This window comes from Pinus tabuliformis, chromosome 3_2, assembly GCF_031772625.1.
Source record: "Pinus tabuliformis cultivar Carrire ecotype Pingquan chromosome 3_2, CPIR1, whole genome shotgun sequence".
Taxonomy (NCBI): Eukaryota; Viridiplantae; Streptophyta; class Pinopsida; order Pinales; family Pinaceae; genus Pinus; species Pinus tabuliformis.
This window is the reverse complement of record NC_142302.1, coordinates 909102126-909125318: the sequence shown is the minus strand read 5'-3', so window position 1 is coordinate 909125318 and position 23193 is coordinate 909102126. Positions and strand designations below refer to the sequence as shown.

General features: G+C 36.5%; 1 protein-coding gene across 2 annotated transcripts in view; it reads right to left on the bottom strand.

Moving 5' to 3' along the window:
* The window catches only part of LOC149183571 (bacterial hemolysin-like protein), a 398103-nt gene that overhangs the window by 178057 nt on the left and 196853 nt on the right, over positions 1–23193 (bottom strand). For both annotated transcript variants that reach the window (XM_089418766.1, XM_089418767.1), the window contains exon 6: positions 8278–8406. In XM_089418766.1, the coding sequence (XP_089274892.1) occupies positions 8278–8406 (129 nt within the window). The remainder of the gene's footprint in view (positions 1–8277; positions 8407–23193) is intronic.

Genomic DNA, 23193 nt, shown 5'->3' with positions numbered 1-23193 from the left:
TTTATGCTTGAAGTCTAATTGCATATTGATGTCTTGGTTTAGCACTTCTGTTCTTTTACATTTCCAAGTTAATTGCTATTTTTTGGGTTTTGGCAAGATATGTTTCACATGTTTTGATTTACAAAGAGTATTATTTCAAAAACATTTCGTATCTTACATATCTTGTGCTAACAATTTTTGTTTACATTTTAGGGTTACTTTGCTTTCTCTTTTGAGAGCATTGCATTTTACTTTGAGCAAGTATCTCTTTAAACTGATGAGAAAATTCCTTATAAGGCACTGGTTTTATGGTTTTTGTCATATTAATAATTGGCGTTGCTATTTCAAGTTGTTCACTTCATATTTGCTCATAGATCCTTAAAAGTAATCCATTTTCACTATAGCACTCCCCTAGAAATTCACATCTTTTAACTTAATTTTTCATTAAGGACCACCCCCCTTAGCTAACCTAGGAGATAGCTCAAACGGAGAGAGTCGAGATTAGTGTGACAACCCTTTCTCTAAGTTCTCTATCACCAACAACACCTTGTGGGGTTGAAGGATTTTCTCACTAACTTGTAGGTAGGTGTAGGCGGTAGGGTCAACAGATCCAAAACACATTATTAACCCCTCTGTTAAACACACATGGACAGTAAAAACAATGGGAAAGATAAATCATTCAGTACTTTTTATTAACAATAGATATACATTTATAGTACACATATGTGACTCTTGGGATTCAGATCCCAAGGTCTCTTGGACTTCTTTTGTCCATTCGAATTCCACACTAACCCTTTAGGATTAGGTGTCCAACATTCCCCCCCTTAATCCGAAGGGTTATGTATGAGTCCAAGAAGAGAGCTGTAATACAAAATGTGTAAAAATGCATGGCAGCACTAGGCTGAATGTGCTCTATGAAATGTTGGTAAAAAAGGGCGGTGGTTTAAGGATGACCACCAACACTGGAACGCTTAGTGCAGTTCCCGGAACTCTTCCAAAACTGGCAAGAAAATGAAGTTTTCTGCTAGAGGAAGTGTTCTCAATCTGTGATGGTTTAAGGATGACCAACAACTCTGGAATGCTTAATGCAATTCCTGGAACTCTTCCAAAGCTGGCAAGAAGCTGGAGTCTTCTGCTAGAGGAAGTGTTCTCAATATGTGTTCACGGGCATCTTTGTCTCTGGCTGCAACTCTGAAATTGGTGTGGCAGGTTGTGGCTCAGGCTCGCTTGATGTGACTTTGAAGCTTGTAGATGACCATCATTTCCCCCCCTGTCAGCTACAAGATACAAGGTGAGAAGATGGAGAAAACTCAACTGCAACACTGTTCAATATTCTGGAACAAGTTCTGACATGTGTTTGGAATATCTTCTTGGCTGTTGATGCCCATTGCCAAGAAGCGATCCATCCTAGATGAATCTTTGTTCTTGCAGGATGTTTGTTTCTGAAGCATCTGTTTGAAGAATGAGTGGTTTTATGACAGTGCTTACATGGATGAAGATCAAAACAGTGATCTTTCAAATGGCCAACTCGGTCACAGTGTTGGCATTTCACAATCTGTTGTTGTTGTTGTGGAAGAGGGGCAGAATCTGGAACAGCTGAAACTGAACTGTCATAAGGAGCAGGTGAACTGTCATAAATGAATCCAGCACTCTGAAACTGAATGGGCTTGGCATAGTCTGGAATATGAAAGGACAAGTCCTTGTCATATCCAAGACCGGTTCTGTGCTTGTTGTGGACAAGTTGTTCCCAAGGTCTGATGATGGGCTTGGGAAGTGCAGACTGAACCTCTGCATCTGCATGTAACTTTGCTGCTTTATCTGAATGAACTGTAACATTATTGACTTGTTGTTTATGGGAGTCTGCTTCATTGTTCTGAACAGAAACAGGTTCAGAATGATGACTCCACTGGTGTAATTCTTCCTGCTGTAGTTTTGTTTCAAGCTGCAAAAACTCAATATTCTCATGTGCAGTTTGCAGAGAGGTTTGGATGTCAAAGAGAGTTTCTTTGTTAACTTTGACCATCTCATCAACAGTGGAATGAATTAGGATGTTCAATAACTTTAATGCATCTTCAAGTCTGGCCATTTTTCTTCAATGTCACTTAAAAAACACAACTGAGCCAAGAGCAACAGAAAAATAATATTGTACTCTTCCTACAAGATATTGTAAGGGCTTATCAAGTGGCAACAATGTTGCGAAAATGGTTGATGGAGCAGGACCTGAGTAAGCTGGATGTTACCAAGTTAAACTACAATAAACATTTCTCGTCAAGCTACAATAAACATTGGTACAATTGGGCACATGGTAAATCAACAGTCCACAGTTCGTTTCAAGAATGAACTGGAACATAACATCACCAATGCAAAAAAATATATATAAATGTGAAGATGAGCGTTGTCCTCAACTTCAAACTTCAGAGCATCTAGCGGCTATGGAAATCATGCAAAATCTCTACAAGAAACTACTCCAAAATCTCTACAAGAAACTGCAAAAAAATGACTTCAAAAATGTCTTCAAAAATGCTTCAAATTCACTTCACAATGCTAATCACTTCTCCACGAATCACTTCACTCAGAGGTTGTTTCAAATTGTTCCATGGACAACACCAAATTTGCTTCGAGGTGGCTTCAATACTGCTCTTAAAATCTGCTTGAGCATGTGCCAAGTCATAAAAAATTGTTGGTCATTGGAAGATCAACCCAACAAATCGGATCTGCAACAAATAAAACTCCTTCAAGGCAAACAATCCAGGTAACAATCCGAGTTCGAATCTGAACAAGTGCTCAACAGAATATTCACCTCAACAGAATATTACTTGAAAAAAGATGACTAAACTCAGAGATAGTGAAACCTGGTATACACACTGCCCAGAAAACTTCAACTTAGTGTTTACTTTAGCAACAGAGGTTCGACACTTTGTGCTATTTAATGGATAACAATAGACTTCACTGGAATATCAGTCCCAGAATACCAAAAAAACTCATCCCTCAGTAGAATAGTGAATGTAATTAGACTTGAATGTAATTAGACTTGACCAGTTGGTACAGGAATGGCTTGGACTCAAAATAAACAGACCACAACTTGTAAACTTCAATTCAAGAACAGGGATCCGCTTCAACTCGTTTAAAGGCAACGCAGCATGCATAATGCTGAACTTGTGTTCGCCATCAAATACCAGGGCTGATGCTCAACTTATTAATCATCCAGAATCCACTTCATAAAAGATTGCTTAGTTAGTTGGTAATTTATCAAACATGTCTGCACCAGCATGCCTCACACCAGGATATCGAGGAGCATCGGCCAACACATGGAGCATCCATTACCTGCACTCTTCAGTCGGTGAATTTGCGAGTTCCTTTATCCATTCACTAGTAGATTTCTGCTACCACAAAATCTAGCAAGACCACGCTGCAGGCGCCAAATGTTGAAGGACCTCTCGGAAAGAGGCCTCATCTGCAGGCAGGTTTCAAGGAGGCTTCTGCCCTCAGTTTAAGGAATTTGAGCTGAGAGCATGGGCATTCTGCCAGGGATACTGAAGTCGTGCCGCCTTTTCTGAGATCAATTGATACACAGAAATTTTATTCGCCCCGTGTTGAAGGGTCTGGAGGAGCTTTATGTGGTAGGCAAGATTGAATTCCGCATCAAAGCTACTGATCAGCAGGCGTTATTGGTTTCCAGAATTGACAAAGAAATGGGGGAATTTAAGAAATGGAAGCGGTGTAATTCACTTCCATCACCGATAAATTTCTTGGACGATGGGTGCCTAATGCGCATATTTTCCTTTTTCTCCCCTTTGCCAGATCGATATAGTGCTACAAGGGTTTGTTCTAGGTGGAGACATCTGGCATCAACAGAATAAATGCATTTGCTTCAATCCAAAAATAATTTTGCGAACAATAATAATAGCGGTCAATACTGATTACCATATAATACTCAAACACGGTCAATGCGCATATACCCACAGCGTTAAAAGCACATATACCGCCTAGCGTTGGTGTCCCTTTGCAAAACAATATTTATAATGGTTTACAAATTCATATCCATACGCAATTACATCATCGTCTGAGGGAAAATACGAAAATTGAAGGCAATCTACACTTCTTAGCATACCACAGTTCTTACGATACAAAACGATACCAAAGTTCTCAGCATACCACAGTTCTTAGGATACCAAAAACGCAGTCTTCAGTCTTCAACGCAGTCACCATTACGCAGTCACATAGATTGACTAATCGTCAATGCAACAGTTGGAGTAGAGGAAATTCCCTGGCTTCATCAAATGCAGGCTTTTTTTTTTTTTTTTTATAGCAAAAGAATCTGTCAACTCAATATTTGATCCTAGCTTATATCATCGGTGTTCTCAACAAAGAGGACATAGACTGGTTGTCAGGGCAGAATCGGACTACTATAGTATTCTTGCAGTGTCGCGGAATGCCAGTAAATCAGAAATAAAAAGTGCTTATCGAAAACTTGCAAGACAATTTCATCCAGATGTAAACAGTGGGAGAACATAAACAAATATTTCAGAAAAGCCAAGGACAGTAACAGAAAGAGGCCTGAGAATTCCAAGACCTGCCCTTATTTTCAACAACTTGATTCACTCTACCGTCAGGGAGCTCTGGGATTCTCAAACGGCGGAAGCAGTACCACTGCCACGTCCACTAGTACGAAACTATCAAACCCGCCGGACGGCGTTCATGACCAGACCACGACTGACGAACTCGTATTGCAACCAATGATAATAACAATAATGGCAGTAACGGCCACCCAACACCAGGAGCTTCTTCCAATAATAATAACTGCGTGCAGTTCTTCTCGGAGGCAGAGAGGAGCAGCGAACAGTCACCTACTGGCAGACGTTTATGAATAGTGAACGTTTATGGACAGAGAACGCAGGTCTCATAAATAGAATAGGGAAGACAGACATGTCAGAATGGCTTGGACAGATGCGTTATATGGCAGAGGCAGCATGTCAGGAGCGCTGGAAAAGAATATGGCAGAGGGCTAGCACTGACATGACATGCACATAACGGGCCACAGAAAAACAAGCGGCTCTGATACCATGTTAAACACACATGGACAGTAAAAACAATGGGAAAGATAAATCATTCAGTACTTTTTATTAACAATAGATATACATTTATAGTACACATATGTGACTCTTGGGATTCAGATCCCAAGGTCTCTTGGACTGCTTTTGTCCATTCGAATTCCACACTAACCCTTTAGGATTAGGTGTCCAACACCCTCAAAGTGTGTCATAGCAGAAAGTTGAGTGTGAGAGGTGTAATTTTGATTACTCATACCCCATACAACTTCTCTAGACTACTTATTACAATTTAAATAGAATTTTATTTGCAATTTTTGATATGCGAAAAATATAAAAAAAATTAAAAATGACTACTTGGACCTAACCAAATTCCATGAAATTGTTTTTGTGATCTAATATGGTAATATACATCAACTCTAAACACTAAGATGTATTAGGGGCTCAACTTTCAAACTATCACCCCGACTTTGGGGTAAAAAGTGAGTGAAAAAACCCAAAAAATTATCCGCCTCTAAAAAAGAAGGGATAATTAACTAGATAAAGAAAACACTCTAAGGTGTACTCGTTTGTTGATCGAATTCCAACATCCTAAGCCTGTTACACACTCAAAACACATCATTACTAGTATCACTTATTACAATTCCCCACAGGGTGTGGAATCTGGGAACAAGAAAGATGATGAGAAGATAGAAGTAGAGTTAAAAAACTCTGTTGACTGATGATATCTAATGGTACAAGTGTCCTCTAGATCATCCTTGGGCATGGAGTCTTTCATATAATCATCAGGTGTCATCCCAGTGATCAACACGTCCCAATCTACAATGCACAATCTCACGAGAACCTTTAAGAAGGTCAACTACAATCACCTTAGCAACCTGTCATCTCGCTTTAGGCTAGCTCTCCTTTGACTCAAGGGGGGTTTCCCTATTAGGATTACTACGGCAAAGTGAATTAAGCATAAGGTGACGTCAATGGTAGCCTCTATTAAACATATTTTTTGGAGATCTTAAGGGCTTTTTTGTTAAAAAGGGAAAAAAGGTGATGAAAGGACATGAAGATCACTACCAAAATCCTAATAGGGCACGGAGTCAAGAGGAATCAAGTGGCAGGATGAGACTGAGAAGAAAAACCTATCAAGCTAGTCACCCAGTGTTTGTGGACTAGAGCAAGAGGTTAGAACTCAATACAAATTAATCCCTGACTAAACAAGGAAAATTATGAAGTCACGCCCACACTAAAAGGGATCCCAGAAATCCTCCAACCACAAAATCAACTATGGCGTGAAGTGGAATCAAAACCCTTATTAAGGAACTCGAGTGTATGGCCTAGCAAGGAGAGATAAAACTTACCCCAAACCAATAAAGGAGACTGTGTGAGAAAAACTCCTAGACGTCCACCCTACAAGTGACAAAGTTGCCCTTCAAATGGATCGATTTTTGCAGTCTTATGGTAGTCTTGAACAATCACAGTAATGCCTTTAATGATGTAGAAGAATAATCAAGAAAGAAAAGCTTCTAAACCAAAAGAATTCACCACATAGATAAGCTCTTTAAGTTTTAACACCAAAATTCCTCCAACAAAGATAATTCCATTAAGTTCCAAGGAAAAGAGTGCACTTACAATCCAACCATGAATACAAATGAGGAAGCTCTCCTCAATTTATAGAATGAGATCTACTTCTTTATAATAAAATATCATTATTTGATTTAATTCCTTAGATCTAGCCTAAGAAAACTAAATCTAACAAACTTTTAAAATCAAGTCATCTATCATAACCAAAAAATAAAGTCATCAAGCCACATGTATAATGATTTGATGAGAAAATGCCCCAAAAAGAGACACCAATCCACCCAAGGGGTAAATGGTCCAAGATGCCAATACCTAGCCTCCAAAGACACCTTGATTGGTGCAAGTGGTCAATGTTCCTTTGAAAATGCCACATGAATGGCCTCAAGCATAGTGGAGTGTCTTCAAGTTAAAAAGTCTTCAACATCCTTCTCTTTTTACTGCAAAGATTTCATGAAGATCCGATCAAAATGGCAGCATCATTAGAACAGCTCCATAAACCAAGTGATATAGTGGTCAAACACCATCAAATAATGCTCAAAATGAAAGCACATGGTCATGCCTTTAGTCAAGGCATCCCATGAAACATGGAAGATGCTTCTACAGGTCAAATTTTCGGTTATAAAACACCCATCCAGCCAAGTGACGTCAAAATATAATACAATTAACCATCATCCCAGCTCACTTGTTCTTCGAGACATCTTGACCAAGCAACATACACATCATCCAAAAACTAAGAGAGCGATACATCATCCATACAGCCCCTCCAAATCATCCAAAGTGCCCCAAATTGCTGCCATTGGTGCTATAGGCGCAAATCGAAAATCAAAATAAGACAAATCATCTCACAAAGTGACTAGGACAGCGCTCAAGGATCTTCCATGTGGCATGCATAGGAGGTGTCCAAGTGTCCATAAACAGCCCCAAACCTGCCTCAGGAAGTATGAAAAATGTCTTCATATACGTGAACTTTGAAGTGTCTCAAACAAAGTGAACTGCCTTGGGAAACGTGAAGGTGCCCAAAAATCAGAATGCAACCAGCCCATCAAGGAGGGCTACTCCATGTCATTAATCTGCCCGTCTTATCAAAATATGAGTCATAAATGCAAAAAAATTACCATTGGTACCTCTACTAAAAGGAGGGGAAACAGGATCCTTTTTTCAGCTATGGTGGAAGTTGAACTCCGACATCAATCCTTATTACTGCTTTGAGGACAAAGCATCTCAAGGGGTGAATGACTTGTAACATACATAATTGGGTATATATAAACATACTGAATAGATTAATTAATATCGTTGTTTATAAGTGGATTAATGTGTCAAGGCCATGAAAATTCAATGTAACCACTCTTATTCAGGGCTATATAAGTCCAAACTATTCATTCATTGTAACCATCACTTTTCATATGAATAATAATATAATGATGGCTCCTCGTGACTACAGCCAAATACATCACAGAATTCTGTTGGCAGTTGACTCATTAATTTCAAGATTGACGCTAATGCATGACAAAAAAAGATAAAATTTACATGATTTTGCTCATTCTGAATGTAAAACGGCAACAAGGTGCCTCACAGAATTATCAAGCATGTAGAGTGGTTGAATGTTTGAGTACTAAAATCAATCACTTGAATCACTGGAGAAAGATAGTAAACCATGTTTCCATTGACGCATACATACCAAAAGTATTGATATGAAAGAAAGATCCAGAGTGACCACATCCACATTTTGTGGAAGACCAGAAAGGTATCTCAAGTTTGTCCTTTCTATCACACTAACTCGTTTATCTTTACGAATCCTCTCAGCAACCTGCACTTACATGCAATAGAATTTTCCACAGTTAAAAATTATGGATAGATAACCCAAAAAGATAATCGAAAATACAAAAGACCAAGAATAAAACATTTGCTCTAAACATGCAAAAGGAACAAGAAAGAGAAAAGCATCTGCATTAAAAGTGAAGAGAAATTAACTAGAAGGAAAAAAAAAGCATGCATTCACCTTCAAAATGGAAACATAAAAAAGTCTCCTTGAAATAGATAATATAGGAAGCATTGAAAAGGAGATATTAAGTGCTGAAGGCTTCTTTCGAAGAAAAATGGAAAATCAAACAATTAATCAAAATGTTATATGATAGATCTACAATTAACTCCGGCCATATGAAATGAGGATCTGAAGCAAAGTAGATGGTATAGAAACAAGAAAATAAATAGTTTACTAGCCAACAATGTCTCCTAAATCTACATGGACATAAACCATGGCAAGTGCATGTTCTATTTCTCAGAAATGTTCATAAGCAAATATTGACAACAAGGCTGCTACATTGTTACTAATCTTACAATCCCATGGATCTTCTGCCCGAGCGGATTTTACCAAAGATTGCTATCATTCTATTTACTAGTCTAATTCAAATTACTTGGACGGAAAAAGATAACTACACAAATTAATGAGACACTAAGACAGAGACAGCCATACAAGGTTAATCTGGCACATCCTTGCAAACTTATCAAGTTATCATAATAAAAAATTAAGTTGCAGGAAATGCAAACTTGGGCCATGTCCTAGTACCTGAAATGCCTTGAAATTTCAATACAGGGACAAAGCAGATTGGATGCATTGTACAGAACAGCAAGTGGCGTTTCAAAGTTGTTTTGACCATTTGCAATGACATTTCAAGCACTACCCAAGTGCTTGAGAGGAGTGTTGTTGCTCAAATTGTACAAGCACAGTGCGACAATGACTCAGGGCGGGGGTTGTCACTCTGATCCCCGCCCTCTCCGTTCTAGTTGTCTCCCAACAGCAGGCTATGGGGGGTAGTCCCTATGGAATGTGAGAATGCGAGATTTGTTGGCAACCAACAAGTCTGAGAGACACAATTGAATGGCCTAGCCACTTGGTTGATTTTAGCAAGTTAATAGATTAGATTGGATTATTTTAGTGAGACCAGTGCCTTATGGAGTCAAATACTTGTTTTATATCAATTATATACCAAATGATTGGATGAACAATCATTGCTTAAGAGATGCTTAGCTATCCTATATGAAGTGCAAGTCCTACAATCTAGGTGAGATGCAAAGTCTTGGTTTATTTTAGTTAAATGCCTAACTAGGTGAATCCCTTGATCCTTAGCTATTTTGAGGCTAGTCTCAAAAGTAAGTTGTAGAGAGAAGTCAAGGCAAAGCAAGCAAAGGCTTGGTTAACGATACCTCCCCTTGAAATCTAACTACCTAATGCTTCTGGTGTTGCAGAGATTGTGGCTCTAACGACTGCAAGGTCACCGTGTTAACCACTAAAGAGAGTCTATCCTTCGCAAGCTACAAGATGAAAGGTGGTCCTATCTTTCTATCAACCAAGCTTAGGCTTGGAGGTAAATTTATTAATACAAGACTAGGCCTAAAATGCAAGTGCAAGGTGATTGAGTTCTCTTGAGGTAAGATTACTTATGATCTTGAGTACTTCGTTACAATTAATCTTAACCACAAGATAGAGTGCTCAAATTCAACAATGCGTAAGAGATATATCTAATGTAACCAAGAGGTAATTGCTCAAGTATAAAGCAAAGACAAGATTAATGCTCTTCAAAATGATAACAATTTATCAATATGCGAAAGATAAATTATCATCCACAATAGATATTTAATTCAACCATGAACAATAAACTCAATGACAATAATGGCTATAAGAAAGAATAGAGCACTTATCCATGATATAACTTAGAACAATTAGCTAAGGTCCTTTAGAGACAATACAAGAATGAAAAAAACTAATTAAGAGATTGCCACAATGATGATAAAAACAATTAGATCTCCAAAAGGAACAAGTGACTAAACATTAAGATGCCCAAGTCCAATATCCTTTGAATTACCAACTTAAGCAATGTCAATCGTTCAATAAGACATTCAACTCTTGAGATTGATAAGTGAGTTACTTAGTGCAAAATTATGATCTTTTCGATTATGGAACTCACAAGAAAGCTATGCGTTAGTATTCAGCCACTTAACCAATTGTCTAAACACTTCAAAAATATTTAATGTTACCAATGCCGTCAATCTTTTCCACAATAGAGCATTAGCCAATACCAAGAACCTTTATGCACTTATGCTCAAATTTTATGACAGCAGTGAGCTAAATTAAATATGAGAACACTTAGAATGCAAAAATGCAAATGAGGCAACCCAATTAAAACCACTTTGCCAACACAAGATCATGAACAATGAAGCAAGGGACATAAGAGATGAATGCTTGATGAGTTTAGGATCTTTAGAAATACAATTCAAAGATGCCCCAAGGCATCAAATGTGTTCAATATAGTGCATACTGAGCATTTGCCTGCTTTCAGGAAAATCTGTCGGCTATTTCTCAGATGTACCATGTCCAATCTTGCACACGGTATGACTTCTTCCTATCTGAAAACCAAGCTGCTCGCGGCCATCTGATGCATCAAATCGCTTTCTCATTCTCTTTCTCTTGCGTCTTTTCTTTGTGGTAGGTTGTATCATTGATGATGTGGAACATTCTGCTTCAAAACTCTCAAATGAAGTATATAAGATATGTGTGACATGTCTTTCTTCATTCTGCATCTGATTCTTATTAATTTCCATTTTATCTGGGTCACCTTCAATCAGCCACTTTTCAATGGAACAGATGACCTCCTCATAATAAGATGGAGCTTGCTGCAGCAGACAAGGAGGCTTATGACGTTTCCTTGTTTCTTTCCTCCTCTGACCGATGTTGAAATTTCTATACCTGTATTGTTATGGCATCCATCTGGTTAGAGTGTTTAACCTTCATGGCACTGACTTCCTTGGCATGATTTTCCTCCATGGTCAATAACTTATTCTGAAAATATATCTGACCAGCTTCCATATCTTTTATTACTCTGTCATTATCTGCTTTTATTGTCGTCAAGCAATTTTGCATAGAGCTCATTTCTCTGTCATGATTAGCTTTCATGGTTTCCATTTCCTTAGCATGGTGACTCTCCATGTCGGTCCTCATAGCCTCCATATTCTGAGCACACCTTTCTACTACGGTGGCTACATAATCGGAGTGTTTAATTTTCATGATTTCCATCTCCTCATCACGTTTTTCCAGTTGAGTGTACAAATTTCTCATATCCTAGATGTAATCAGTTATAATTTTTTCTTGATTAAGCTCCATATTTTTTACCAGTTGTGTTTGACTGAACTGCATGTCTTTAACCAACTGCTTTAGTTCTTCTATAAGATGCTTATCATTCTCCCTTTCATTGTCGACACTAATTTGATAACTTATTCCTGCTTTTCCACTCTCATGGATTCGTCTTACAATGGCACAAGTGGATGGCACATTCTAATATGGAGAATTGTCTTGAAATCTTTCATTGACAGTTAGATCCTTTACAAGATTATTTTCATCTTGTTGCATAGTACTAGAGGCACAAGGCGAGACACCTTGATCTCCATATCTATCTTTAAAAGCATCGATGATGTCTTGTAAAGAAGCAAAAGAATCTTCAGGACAATTATGAAACCAATTCAAAGCATCACCCTCTAAAGAAAAGGCAAATAGATGCATCTTGACATCTTCATGTTTATATTGGGAAGAACGACAATATCTGATTATTGTATGAGTAACCCTACATAGATGCTTTCTAGCAGCAGCTGAATCACCACTTGAGAACAAAGGCAATTTATGAATGGCATCTTTCGGCATATCATCGAGAAAGTTATCAAAATGACACCGGGTAAACAAGTCATCCATGATGACTTGCTTAAAGGGATAAGGAGGGACCAAATGGATGCTAGAGAGAGACCCCTGCTCAAGAAAATCAAGAGATCCACAAGAAGCGAGCTTCTAGTAGAAATTCTTGTAAGAAATGAAAGAAGTGGAGTCGCCACTTGAACATGAATCTAGCTCTAGGATCCAAAAGGCAAAAACAACTAGATATAAGGGAGAGCTTGTCTAAGAAATAATAAATGAAATAACTGGAGTCGCCACCCAAACAAGAAATGAACCGAAATGTCCAGGTGCTAAAAGTGCAGATGAAACGATTAATGAGATGACGAAAGATAAGGCGATGAAAAGATCAAATGACGCCAGGAATGTTGTGCCGCTTGACGGGCTAATGAATGGCGGAAAAGATGAGATGATTAAAATGATGTCGAGGAAACCAAGGACAGAAAAACTCTATCCTCGGCAACGACGACAAAAAATGTTGGCGTTGCCGACTAAAATGAATGATAGAAAGATGAAAGATGAAGAAATGTCGTTGAAACGCCAAGAATAAAATATCCCCGACAACGGCGCCAAAAAAAGTTGTCACACAAAGTGTCTAGGCAGCGCGACAACGCTCAGAGTAAGGGTTGTCACTCTAATCCTTACTCCGTTTAGACTCTCTCCTAGACAAGTCAAAAGGGGTAGTCCCTAAGGTGAATGAATGAGCATAGCCTGTGAAACATGGGCTCTAGGAGATTTTAAGGATGAACAACTTGATGAATTTAGAATAAGTCTCAGTCAATTGAGATAGATAGACGCAATCATAAGTTTAATGCAATGTGGAAAAAGTCGAAGTCATCGGCAAGAGTCCAGAAGTTGAAAAAGTCGTTAAAGTCGGGAGTTTTTTGAGAAAGCCGGCAAAATTAAAAAAATACAAAATATTCATTTTTTTTAAAATCCCGTCTTTTTCAATAAAATTCTGATTTTTTCAAAAATAAAAGATATAAAATCATTAAAGAAACTACCTCATTCAGGATTTTTTGGAAAAGGTCTCAATTTAATCTCAACTTTTTCGATTTAATCTCGACTTTTTCAACTGGGAAAAAATCGGCCGACTTAATCGACCAACCAAAAAAATCGCATTTTGGGGATTTAATCCCGATTTTTTCCTGACTTTTTCCACTTTAACGACTACAGACCAATGCCTTTAATTTGAATTAACCATAGATTAAGTAAGAAAACAAGTTATCCGGAGCAATTTTCCAATATGTGACGAGTGGTGAAAATCAGGCATAATCAAGATAAATGCCCAAAACTGTATCATGCAAGAGATTCCAGAAAAATGATTTTCGTTAGGAATTCATATCTAGAACAATTAACCTTCTCTTATAGCCAATATAATTTAAAACATTTATCGCACCTTGACCATGGAAGAATCATGAAAAATGCATTTATCACCAAATAACACCAAGGAACTTTGAATTAGAATTTTAATTATTCCTTAGGCAATTGCTTTAATGTGAAAAATAAAGAAGTAAAACAAATCAATAGGTTAATAAATCAAATTTTTAATGGGCCACATGCCACATTAAAAAAAAATTAATGTTTAAGCACAAACCCCTTAATTTATTTCATTATTAATTCTCACAGCACCAAGAATTTAAAAATTTCAGATTTTTTATATGTTTTTTAAATCTTTTAGATTTTTTTAATTTTAGGATTTTTTTTAGATTTTTTAGAATTTGTATGATTTTCCAAATGTTTTAGATTTTTTAATGTTTTAATATTTTAGAAAAAAATTATGTTTTAGAAAAAAATTATCTTTTTTGGATTTTTTAAATTTTTAGATTTTAGAAATTTTTATTGATTTTTTTATGTTTTTAACGAAAATAACAATAAAAAAATTAAAATCACAAGTTAAAAGAAAAAAATCAAATCAAATCGAAAATTAAAAATAAAAGTCAAAAAAGAAAAGATCGAATTTAAAAGAAATTGAATCTAACCTAAGGCATAGAATGAAAAATAAAAAATAAAAAAAGGTCAAATGCTAACCCTAACCAAAACTTACAAACATAATAAATAAAACAATCCAAATGTTTTTTTTTTTATTTGTTATGTTTGTGTGCGTTTGAAGCTATCCAGGTATGGCGGCGGAATGGAAGTGCTTGATGGTGAGGAAGGGGGATCGAGGTCAAACGGACAGTAAGAAAGGGGCAGCGAGGGAGAAGTATGGCTCGACGGACAGCGGGTTAAGGAGAAAATCGCAAGGGTTAGGCAGCACTGATGGACAGGTACACGCGTGCATGTTTATGTTTGCTTGTTGGATGACGGAAGGGATGAGGAAATGGACGCCGGCAGGGAGAGACTTCGTTGTTTTGGCAGCGGAGGAATGAGGGAAGGAGGCTGCGGATGGAGGGAGTGGGCAGAAGTGCGGATGGGTAGCGATAAAGGAGAACGCAAGTTTTTGTTTGAGGAATAACGCAGGTTTAGAAGAGGGTTTTAAGATGCAATGAAGGCAAGATTTGAGGGCTGGAGGAATCCACGGGTTTTGAAGGCAGCCTTGGAGCTGTAAAAACGCAAATAATAATAAAAAAAATTCTAAATTTTCCAGAAAACCCTAGGTAGCAAAGGAATTGAAGCCAGAAACTTAAGATAACGCAGGAAAACGAATTTCACGCCAATGTATATTTAAGCTTCAAGTTTATTAATGAAACCCTTGTTAAATTGTTTCCAGATTAAACAAATTTAAAACCCTTGGACTGCAAAATTAATTTGAATAGTATTCCTACAAGATGATGCTGATGAACCCCAGAGATCCAGATCTTACCCTCCAGGGCCTAGATCTGGACTCTACACAGATTTATTCTTCAGATCTGTGGCTGCAAGGTAACAAAAAAACACCCAAACGATATGTACAATGATAAAACTAAAACCCAGAAAAACCCAAGTCAGAAAACCCAAATAATTTACAAATGTATGTACAAGAATGGTAGATCTATCAGATCTGAGGAGTGTGAATCCAACTCCGCTCCCAGATTTGATAGTCAAAGGCTCTCAACAACCATATCTATCAATTTCGCACATAAAAAATTAAATTTTTTAATTTTAAAGGAGGTGCTTAGCTCAAAACCCTTCATGCATCACCAATAAAAATCTTATGATAAACCCGAGATCAAATTAAGTTGGGCTCTTTAGAAAACACGGAACGGGAGTTGGCTAGTCCAACTGAAAACTTCCCTGAACGCCCGATGATCTAATAATCAAGATTTTCCTACAAAACTCAATCCAGTCATCAAAATAGAGCGAAAAAATGATAATAAAATTCAAATAAATAGAGATACCTGCTATTACATTCAAAATTTAAATTATAACTTAAACCCCAGCCACTAAACAAGATACCTGTACTCAAATCACTCTTCAAAAGCTATCATTAATGGCTAAAAAAAATTTACACATGAAAAACGACACATCTTACAGTGCTTCCATGAAGAGTAACACCGGCAAAAATTAACCCCAAAGTCTTTCTTTATTATCCGAATAAAAATTACACAAGAGATTTTCGCTTAGCACACGACTCAAAGGTCAGATGAATTGACTGACAAATGACTTCCTATTTAAAGATAAATCCTCCAACGGCTAGTTCGAGTGATCTTCGTCAAAGCAATCTCGACCATTGATGAGAATTAAAATTTCTTTTAATCTAATCTCTCGAAATTTTAAATTCTTGAGGAAATTCGAATTTTTCAATTAAATGCATTTTAATTAATTCAAAAACTAAATTTTTGAATTAATTTCCTCAAAATGTTGACTTTGACTTAACCCCGGGGATCAAAGGCTTAAAATTTATCAAAATAATTAATTTACTTTAGTCTCGCGACCTTTTAAAATTTGATTTTTAAGGACCGACAAATTTTGCCTTCGGAGAATTTAAATTTACTTAAGACCTAGAATCAATTAAATTTCTAGCTTAAGATTTTAATTAATTTTTTGCCAGAAAATTTAATTAATTAACCTATGTGGAAATAAATTATTTTTCCAACCCTCAAGACACTTTACATCATGATTTTCATATTTTTTACATCATAAGAGGGGAAACCCATTTGTGATAGACCCTCACAGACTACCCATTTCTACGACACAAATATAATCCAGCAGACTAAGCAATTTGTAATAAAATAACCTAACCAAATAGTTAGGACTATTCCCAAACCACTTTTACATAGACTAGATTTAGAACACTAGGACTCGCCTAAGATCCTAGTGTAAAATACATTCCGACTTTGGGGTAAGACTGAAGGAAAACTCTGTCAACTATCCGAAAATGGATCAGTGAGAAAAAACCTCCTAGAATGTAGATCATCACCAAAAAAGTAGGTTTACCTAGGCAATTACATACATGACACAGATCTATTGGAATTATTTACATCATACACATGTAGAAAGTGTTTACATAACATCTTGGAAGTGAAACTGATGATGATAGTTGTACAGCACGAACACATCGATCAAGCGCTATCTCTTTTGCGAAAAAAGGGGGTGTTCTGTTATGGGCCGTTGACACGTAGTGGTCAACAAAGCTCACCTGCACAAATGAAATAAAATTTCCCAAAACCCCAATATATATATATATATATACAAAAATCAAAATAAACACATAACCCAAGTTGCTGCAAAACAAGAGTTAGAAATAATTTACAAAATTATTTTTAAAAAATTACATACAAAATATTTACAAATATACAATGTTTGTAAAATAAATTTTTTGAGAAATAAATTCTGAATAATGGCAATGGATAAATGTATTTTTCGAAAGTTAGAATATTGGCCACACCCTTCTGCAAAGTTAGAACACCATATAAAAATTCCTAGAGCCCAAACAAGGTCGGTTCTTTCCCACAGTCTGTGAACTTGGAGACCAAGGACTAGTGTAACTATAGATCTCTATAATTTTTCTCAAACCAAATTGTTAGATCATATGATGCACCGTAACCTAAGATAAAATTACATTTTACCAATAGAATGCCCTACCATTGACAAATGAAATAACAATTTATATAACAATGAAACATAATATAAGATTAGCACATAACTAGCATGTACCACAGATTAATGGAACAAGAACACCATGAACGAAACCCCAAAAAAAAATTATTATGATATTAAAACGTTCGCAGCAGAGCAATGACTCAATACTAGCATTACAAATTTACATCATCCATAGATAGCCCAAAATTAGAATACCTTGAGAAGCAAAAAGGCTTCTATTTATAGAGAAATCATCCAAGTGGGAAAATAACAGCTAGTTGGCTTGATTCTCATCAAAATAATCTCGACCGTTGATAATAATTTGATTATCTTTTAATCTTTGCCATCGAAAATATTTATTTTGAGGAAAATTTCGAATTTCACTTAAAACTCATTTTTTAATAATCCAAAAATTAATATTTTGGATTAATTTCCTCGAAATTTTGACTTTGACTTAACCAGCAAGGTCCAAGGGCTTGATTTTTATTAATATATCTATTTTTCCCTTGGTGGGAGGCGTCTAAAATTTAACCTACGAATTTTTTTTATTATTTTCCACTTGGAGAAAATTTAATTTCTCTATAATTATTTTTTACTCTAAATTAATTAATTTTCTGGCTTAGGATTTAATTTTAATTTAACCAGAAAAATTAATTAATTAACACAAGAGGGATTAATATTTTTTCACCCTCAAATACTTTAGCCATGGTGTCGAAATATGAGAGACCATGCATTAAAATATCTTTTACATCTGATATTACAAATAATTCAACCCTCAAAGGGGCAATACACATTTGTTATAGACTCTCATGACATTACCCAATTTTGCGACACAATATGATCTAGTATAGACCAAGTGATCTGTAATAAAATAATTTAGCCAAACAGCTTAAATTATTCCCAAACCACCTTTACAAAGACTCAATATAACACTGGGACTCACCTAAGACCTTGTCAATGAATCCCACCTTAGGTTTGGGGTTTAAAGTGGAGGAAAAACTCTGTCGATTATCCGTGTTTAAAAACACACATAATTTGACGAGGTTAAAAAGCCTCCTAGGATGAAATTCGTCACCAAAATCAAAGGCTTGACTAGGTGTTGTTACAAAATTAAACGGTCATACTAGCATCTTTTACGTTATAACTTGCAGAAATTGGGTTTACAATGAAACATGTAGCTAGTTGATGATTATGATATTTGAAAAATTTTGTACACTGCTTCCTCAAAGTTGTGACAAAATGGGTACAACATCTGGCTCCATATGGGGACATGTTGCTTCACTAAAGTAACGTGAGGATCCAGAATCTTGCATCCAAGAAAACAAGATACATAAAGTAGATATCCACTCATAATCACAATCATCAGCCATATATAGAATATTTGTTGGAACGGAAAACATCTATCCTAACATATGAAATGGAAAGGCATAAAATTAAATGAAGGAAAGAAAACTAACTAATGGCATAAATGAAATCTTAACTAAGAGAGTAGGGTTAGAGATACTACACAAAGGATGCATTATGGCATCAGATGTTATCCCTTTAGTATAATTTGATCATTTGCCCATTTGTTGGCAATTCCACGAGATCGCCCTCCAAAGTATTCAAATAGAAAGAATTTGATCTAGCAATTCCTTTGATAATATAAGGGCCAAGCCATAGACTGTTGAACTTTCCATGATTGTCGAGTTTCTCATTTCTGCGATCCCATAACAACACCATATCGCCAAACTCTAAAGCGATTTCGTTAATTTTTGTCAACATTTGAGTTAATCCTTAACCTTTGACAAGCTTGATTGGTCTAATCTCAAGATCATCCTCCTGAATTTTGGTCACCAATCTGGCGCAAGTCCCTAAGCAATCAGCTTGAATTAATATATCTTTGATAGCAGAGTGTGGAACAAAGGCTATGACTTTGGAATAACCCACATATGTCCTGAAAAGCTTAAGGGATTTGACCAATGTGTAAGCTTGCTTCTCCATAATGTTGTAATTTAACTATCAATTCTGCAAGGATTTGCTCATGAAAGCAATTAGCTTCTCATGGCCATCTTTGTTTTTCTGCAATAGGACCCTTGCTATAGTATCTTCGGGTGCAAATGAAAATACCATAAAGTCCTTTAAATAGTCTGGGTTGACTAGGACAAGAGCCTTAGCTATAACATCTTTAATATCTTGAAATCCCTTCTTAACTTCAGCTTTCCAAACAAACTTTGCATCCTTCTTCAATAGACATTGTATGGGCTTAGCAATTTCAGCATAGTTTGGAATGAATCTCCTAAGGAAATTTGCTTTCCCTAGGAAAGATAGAAGGGACTTGAGATTATGTGGCAAAGGAATTTGTTAAATAGCTTCAACCCTTTCAGGATCAATATTAATATCATCCTTGGAGATGATGTGACCTAATAACTTTCCTTTGGTCACCCCAAACACAAATTTGTCGGACTTAATGATATGCCAAATTCTCAACATCTGTCAAAAACCTGCTTAAGATGGCTTACATGAGCTTTGCCATCCTTTGAGAAAACAGTGAGATCATCCTGGTATATCTCAATAATTTTACCAATTAATTCCTTGAAAGCATAGTCCATAGCCCTCTAAAAAGTAGCCCTTGCATTTGTTAACCCAAAAGGAATCTTGAGATATTAAAAGGTACCCCAAGGCGTGGTGAAGGTAGTGTTATGACGATCTTCCTCCTTAACCCAAGCCTGATTATAGCCAAAAAATCCATCCAATAATGACATCATATTGGATCCAATTATCCTTTGAAGCATATTTTCCATGTTAGGTAAAGGATAATTGTCCTTTTTACAAGCCAAGTTAAGATTTCTGAAATCAACACACAGTCTAATAGTACCATTATTTTTTCTAACAATCACCAAGTTTGAACACCAAGAAGAATGTCGAGTTTGTCTAATGATACCAACAACAAACATTTTCTGTAACTCCTTCTGAACGAGAGGGGCCAACTTAGGATTGATTTGCCTAAGTTTTTGCTTAAAGGGTTTAGCATCTTCATCTTTCAAGGGAATAGTATGATCACTAACATTTTTTCTGTAGCCCTTGAGCTCAGCATAAGAAAAGGCCAAGATATCACAATTTCAGCAAGAGACACGTACTTCTTGCTAGGGTTATTGTCATTAACCCTTTGACTACAATATTAAGCAACTCAAACAAGAAATCAATCTCATTCTATTTAGGATCTCAATATTCTTACAAAGATATACATACTCTACAATGATTTACTGCGAGCACTAGATTCCAACTTTGAGACACAAAGCCTTAGATATCAGTAGTTAATAGCAATTCTACCATGCATCTAAGGTTTCAACAATGTTAGATACTACTAGGGTTTGTTTGCAAACCCTCAATTTTATCATCAAAACTAAATCATATCGAAAAAACAATATTATCATATCCTAGAATATCAATTACTACGGCTTTGTTACAAACCATAGAATTCACAATTTACGAGCATCAATAATTAGGTCAGCATACTTGCAAATACATATCTAGGATTTCATGCATTAGCAACTCACACCAATATCTACACAAACATCAATACATCAGAGTTAGACATATATCAATTTTGATCATGCTAGGGTTTCGGTCAGACAGACAAACAAATACCTAGGGATACATTCATAGAACCTTGCTATAGATATTACACATGTTTAGTTCATAAACCCTAAATTACCAAAACCTAAAGATCTACGGTTTCAATAACAATTTCAAAACATCAAAAGAATAGGAATTCTAGATTTCATAATCAACCCTAGGTAGACTAGAGTTTCAATATTAGCATCGACATACCCTTAGGTTAGGGTTTTATACGGAACCTTTTTAGGGTTCCACAAGAATATAATATAATGAGGGTAGATTCAATCTAATGATTAATCACCTAAACAAGAATCTTTGAGATTCAAAACCCTAGACATAACGATGTTAGTAATGTAAAGCAAATTTTTGAAGAAGAATGATCATACCTTTTTATATGAAGAGAACTTTATAACAAAGTTTATAGTCTAAGGCATACCTTTGAGTTGTTCCTTAACAAACCTTGTAGGACATCAAATCTTGACGAGATTCAATAGAACTCCTTTCACACTTCAAGTCTATCCTTTGAAGTTTCATCCATAACCTTTGAGCAATCAGCAAGCTTTCCTTTGAGTTGTTCCTTAACAAACCTTGTAGGACATCAAATCTTGACTGGTTTCAATAGAACTCCTTTCATGCTTCAAGTCTATCCTTTGAAGTTTCCTGCATAACCTTTGAGCAATCAGCAAGCTTTCCTATCCAAGGAAAATATAAAGAGAAAGGTTATTAGTATACAATACAAACAAGTCTTGATGTAAGGAGGAAACCAAACATGAAAAGATGAAACCAAGAATAGAATACTTATCATTTGGTAAAATGGTGGAGGCTCCCTCTTAACCCAATCCTTTTTAGGGATACCTACAACTTAGTAGTATAAGTCCTTGACTTCTGATTCTTTGGTCTTGTTCTTCTTAGGTGGATCTTTATTAGCAGCATGTGCATGTTCCCTCTCTCTCTTTTTATTTCTTGGATTCTCTGGGCAATGGCTTTTGTAGTGACCCATCTTGTGACAGTTGTAACATTCAATATTGGATAGGTCCACTTTCTTCTTTGGTCCTTTTAACTTCTTTAAGGTTCCCTTCCTCTTGAGATGAGCAAAATAGGCATTCGAGGTGTTTTCTTTTTCATCCTCCTTATTGTTGTTTACTAACTATACTTTGGATTCTTCATGACTACATGCATTCCACATTTGTTCAAATGTTGGAGTATCCTTCCAACTATTAAGTCCTGATGCAAAGGCACTCCAAGATTTTGGTAGTCCTAGAAAGGCAGTAATTACGAGCTCCTTTTCTGGGACAACTTCATCTATTGCTTGGAGTCTATCTTTGATTCTGGATATCCTTATAAAATATGATGAAACAGTATCATCATTTGTCATCTTAACAATTCTTAGTTCATTCTTGACCAATGTTGCACGAAGTGCCCCCCCCACCCCCCCACGGTTCCAAGCCCCGAAGCGCATCCCGTACGGAAGCGCCTAGGAAGCTTGGCCGGAAGCACACTTCCGAAATTCGGAAGCGCCGCTTCCGAATTTTTTGCCGCTTCTTGGAAATTCGGAAGCGTGGTACAGAAGCGCCGCTTCCGAAGCGTCGAAGCGCGCTTCATATGACAGTTCGGGCGTCAGAAGCGTGGCGCTTCGGAGGAGGAAGCATACGGTTCCCGTACGCTTTCGGAAAAGCTTCCGGAAAAGCGTTTAGAAAATCGTTTTTTTTAATTTGAGGTGAGTTTGCTTGTTGGGGGTGGGTCCACCTTGGGTTAGGGTGACGAATGAAGGCAAAAAAAATATAAATATAGCAGATGCTCCCTCATGGTAATGTTAAATTCTTAAAGTAAAAGTGACATTCTACTTAAATTTTTAACATTACCATGAAATGACTCAGGATGTTTGAGAGTGGTTCCAGCCTCATTGGACGTCATATGGAGAAAATAGAATTTCATATCCTATTCAAAATTCAACAAACTTAACAGTTTTCAGGAATTCAAGATCAATGGGATTGTGGCATTTCACTAGATTATATCAAGTATGAAGGTATGCGATTATCATTTAATCAAGAGCACCAAGCCCTATATGTACCCTAGTGTTGGTGGTGTTAATTGTTGAACACCTTTGTCACGCAGCACACCCTTAGCAAAAAATTACCTTTCAATCAAGTCAGAATCATCGATCAAGCATGTTAAGCTTTTTCTACCATATTTTAAGTCTTGAATTAGGTAGTTTGATCAAAATTGGGCAATGTTGACTAATATCCCTAGACAATCGAGGTAGAGGCAAAGGCT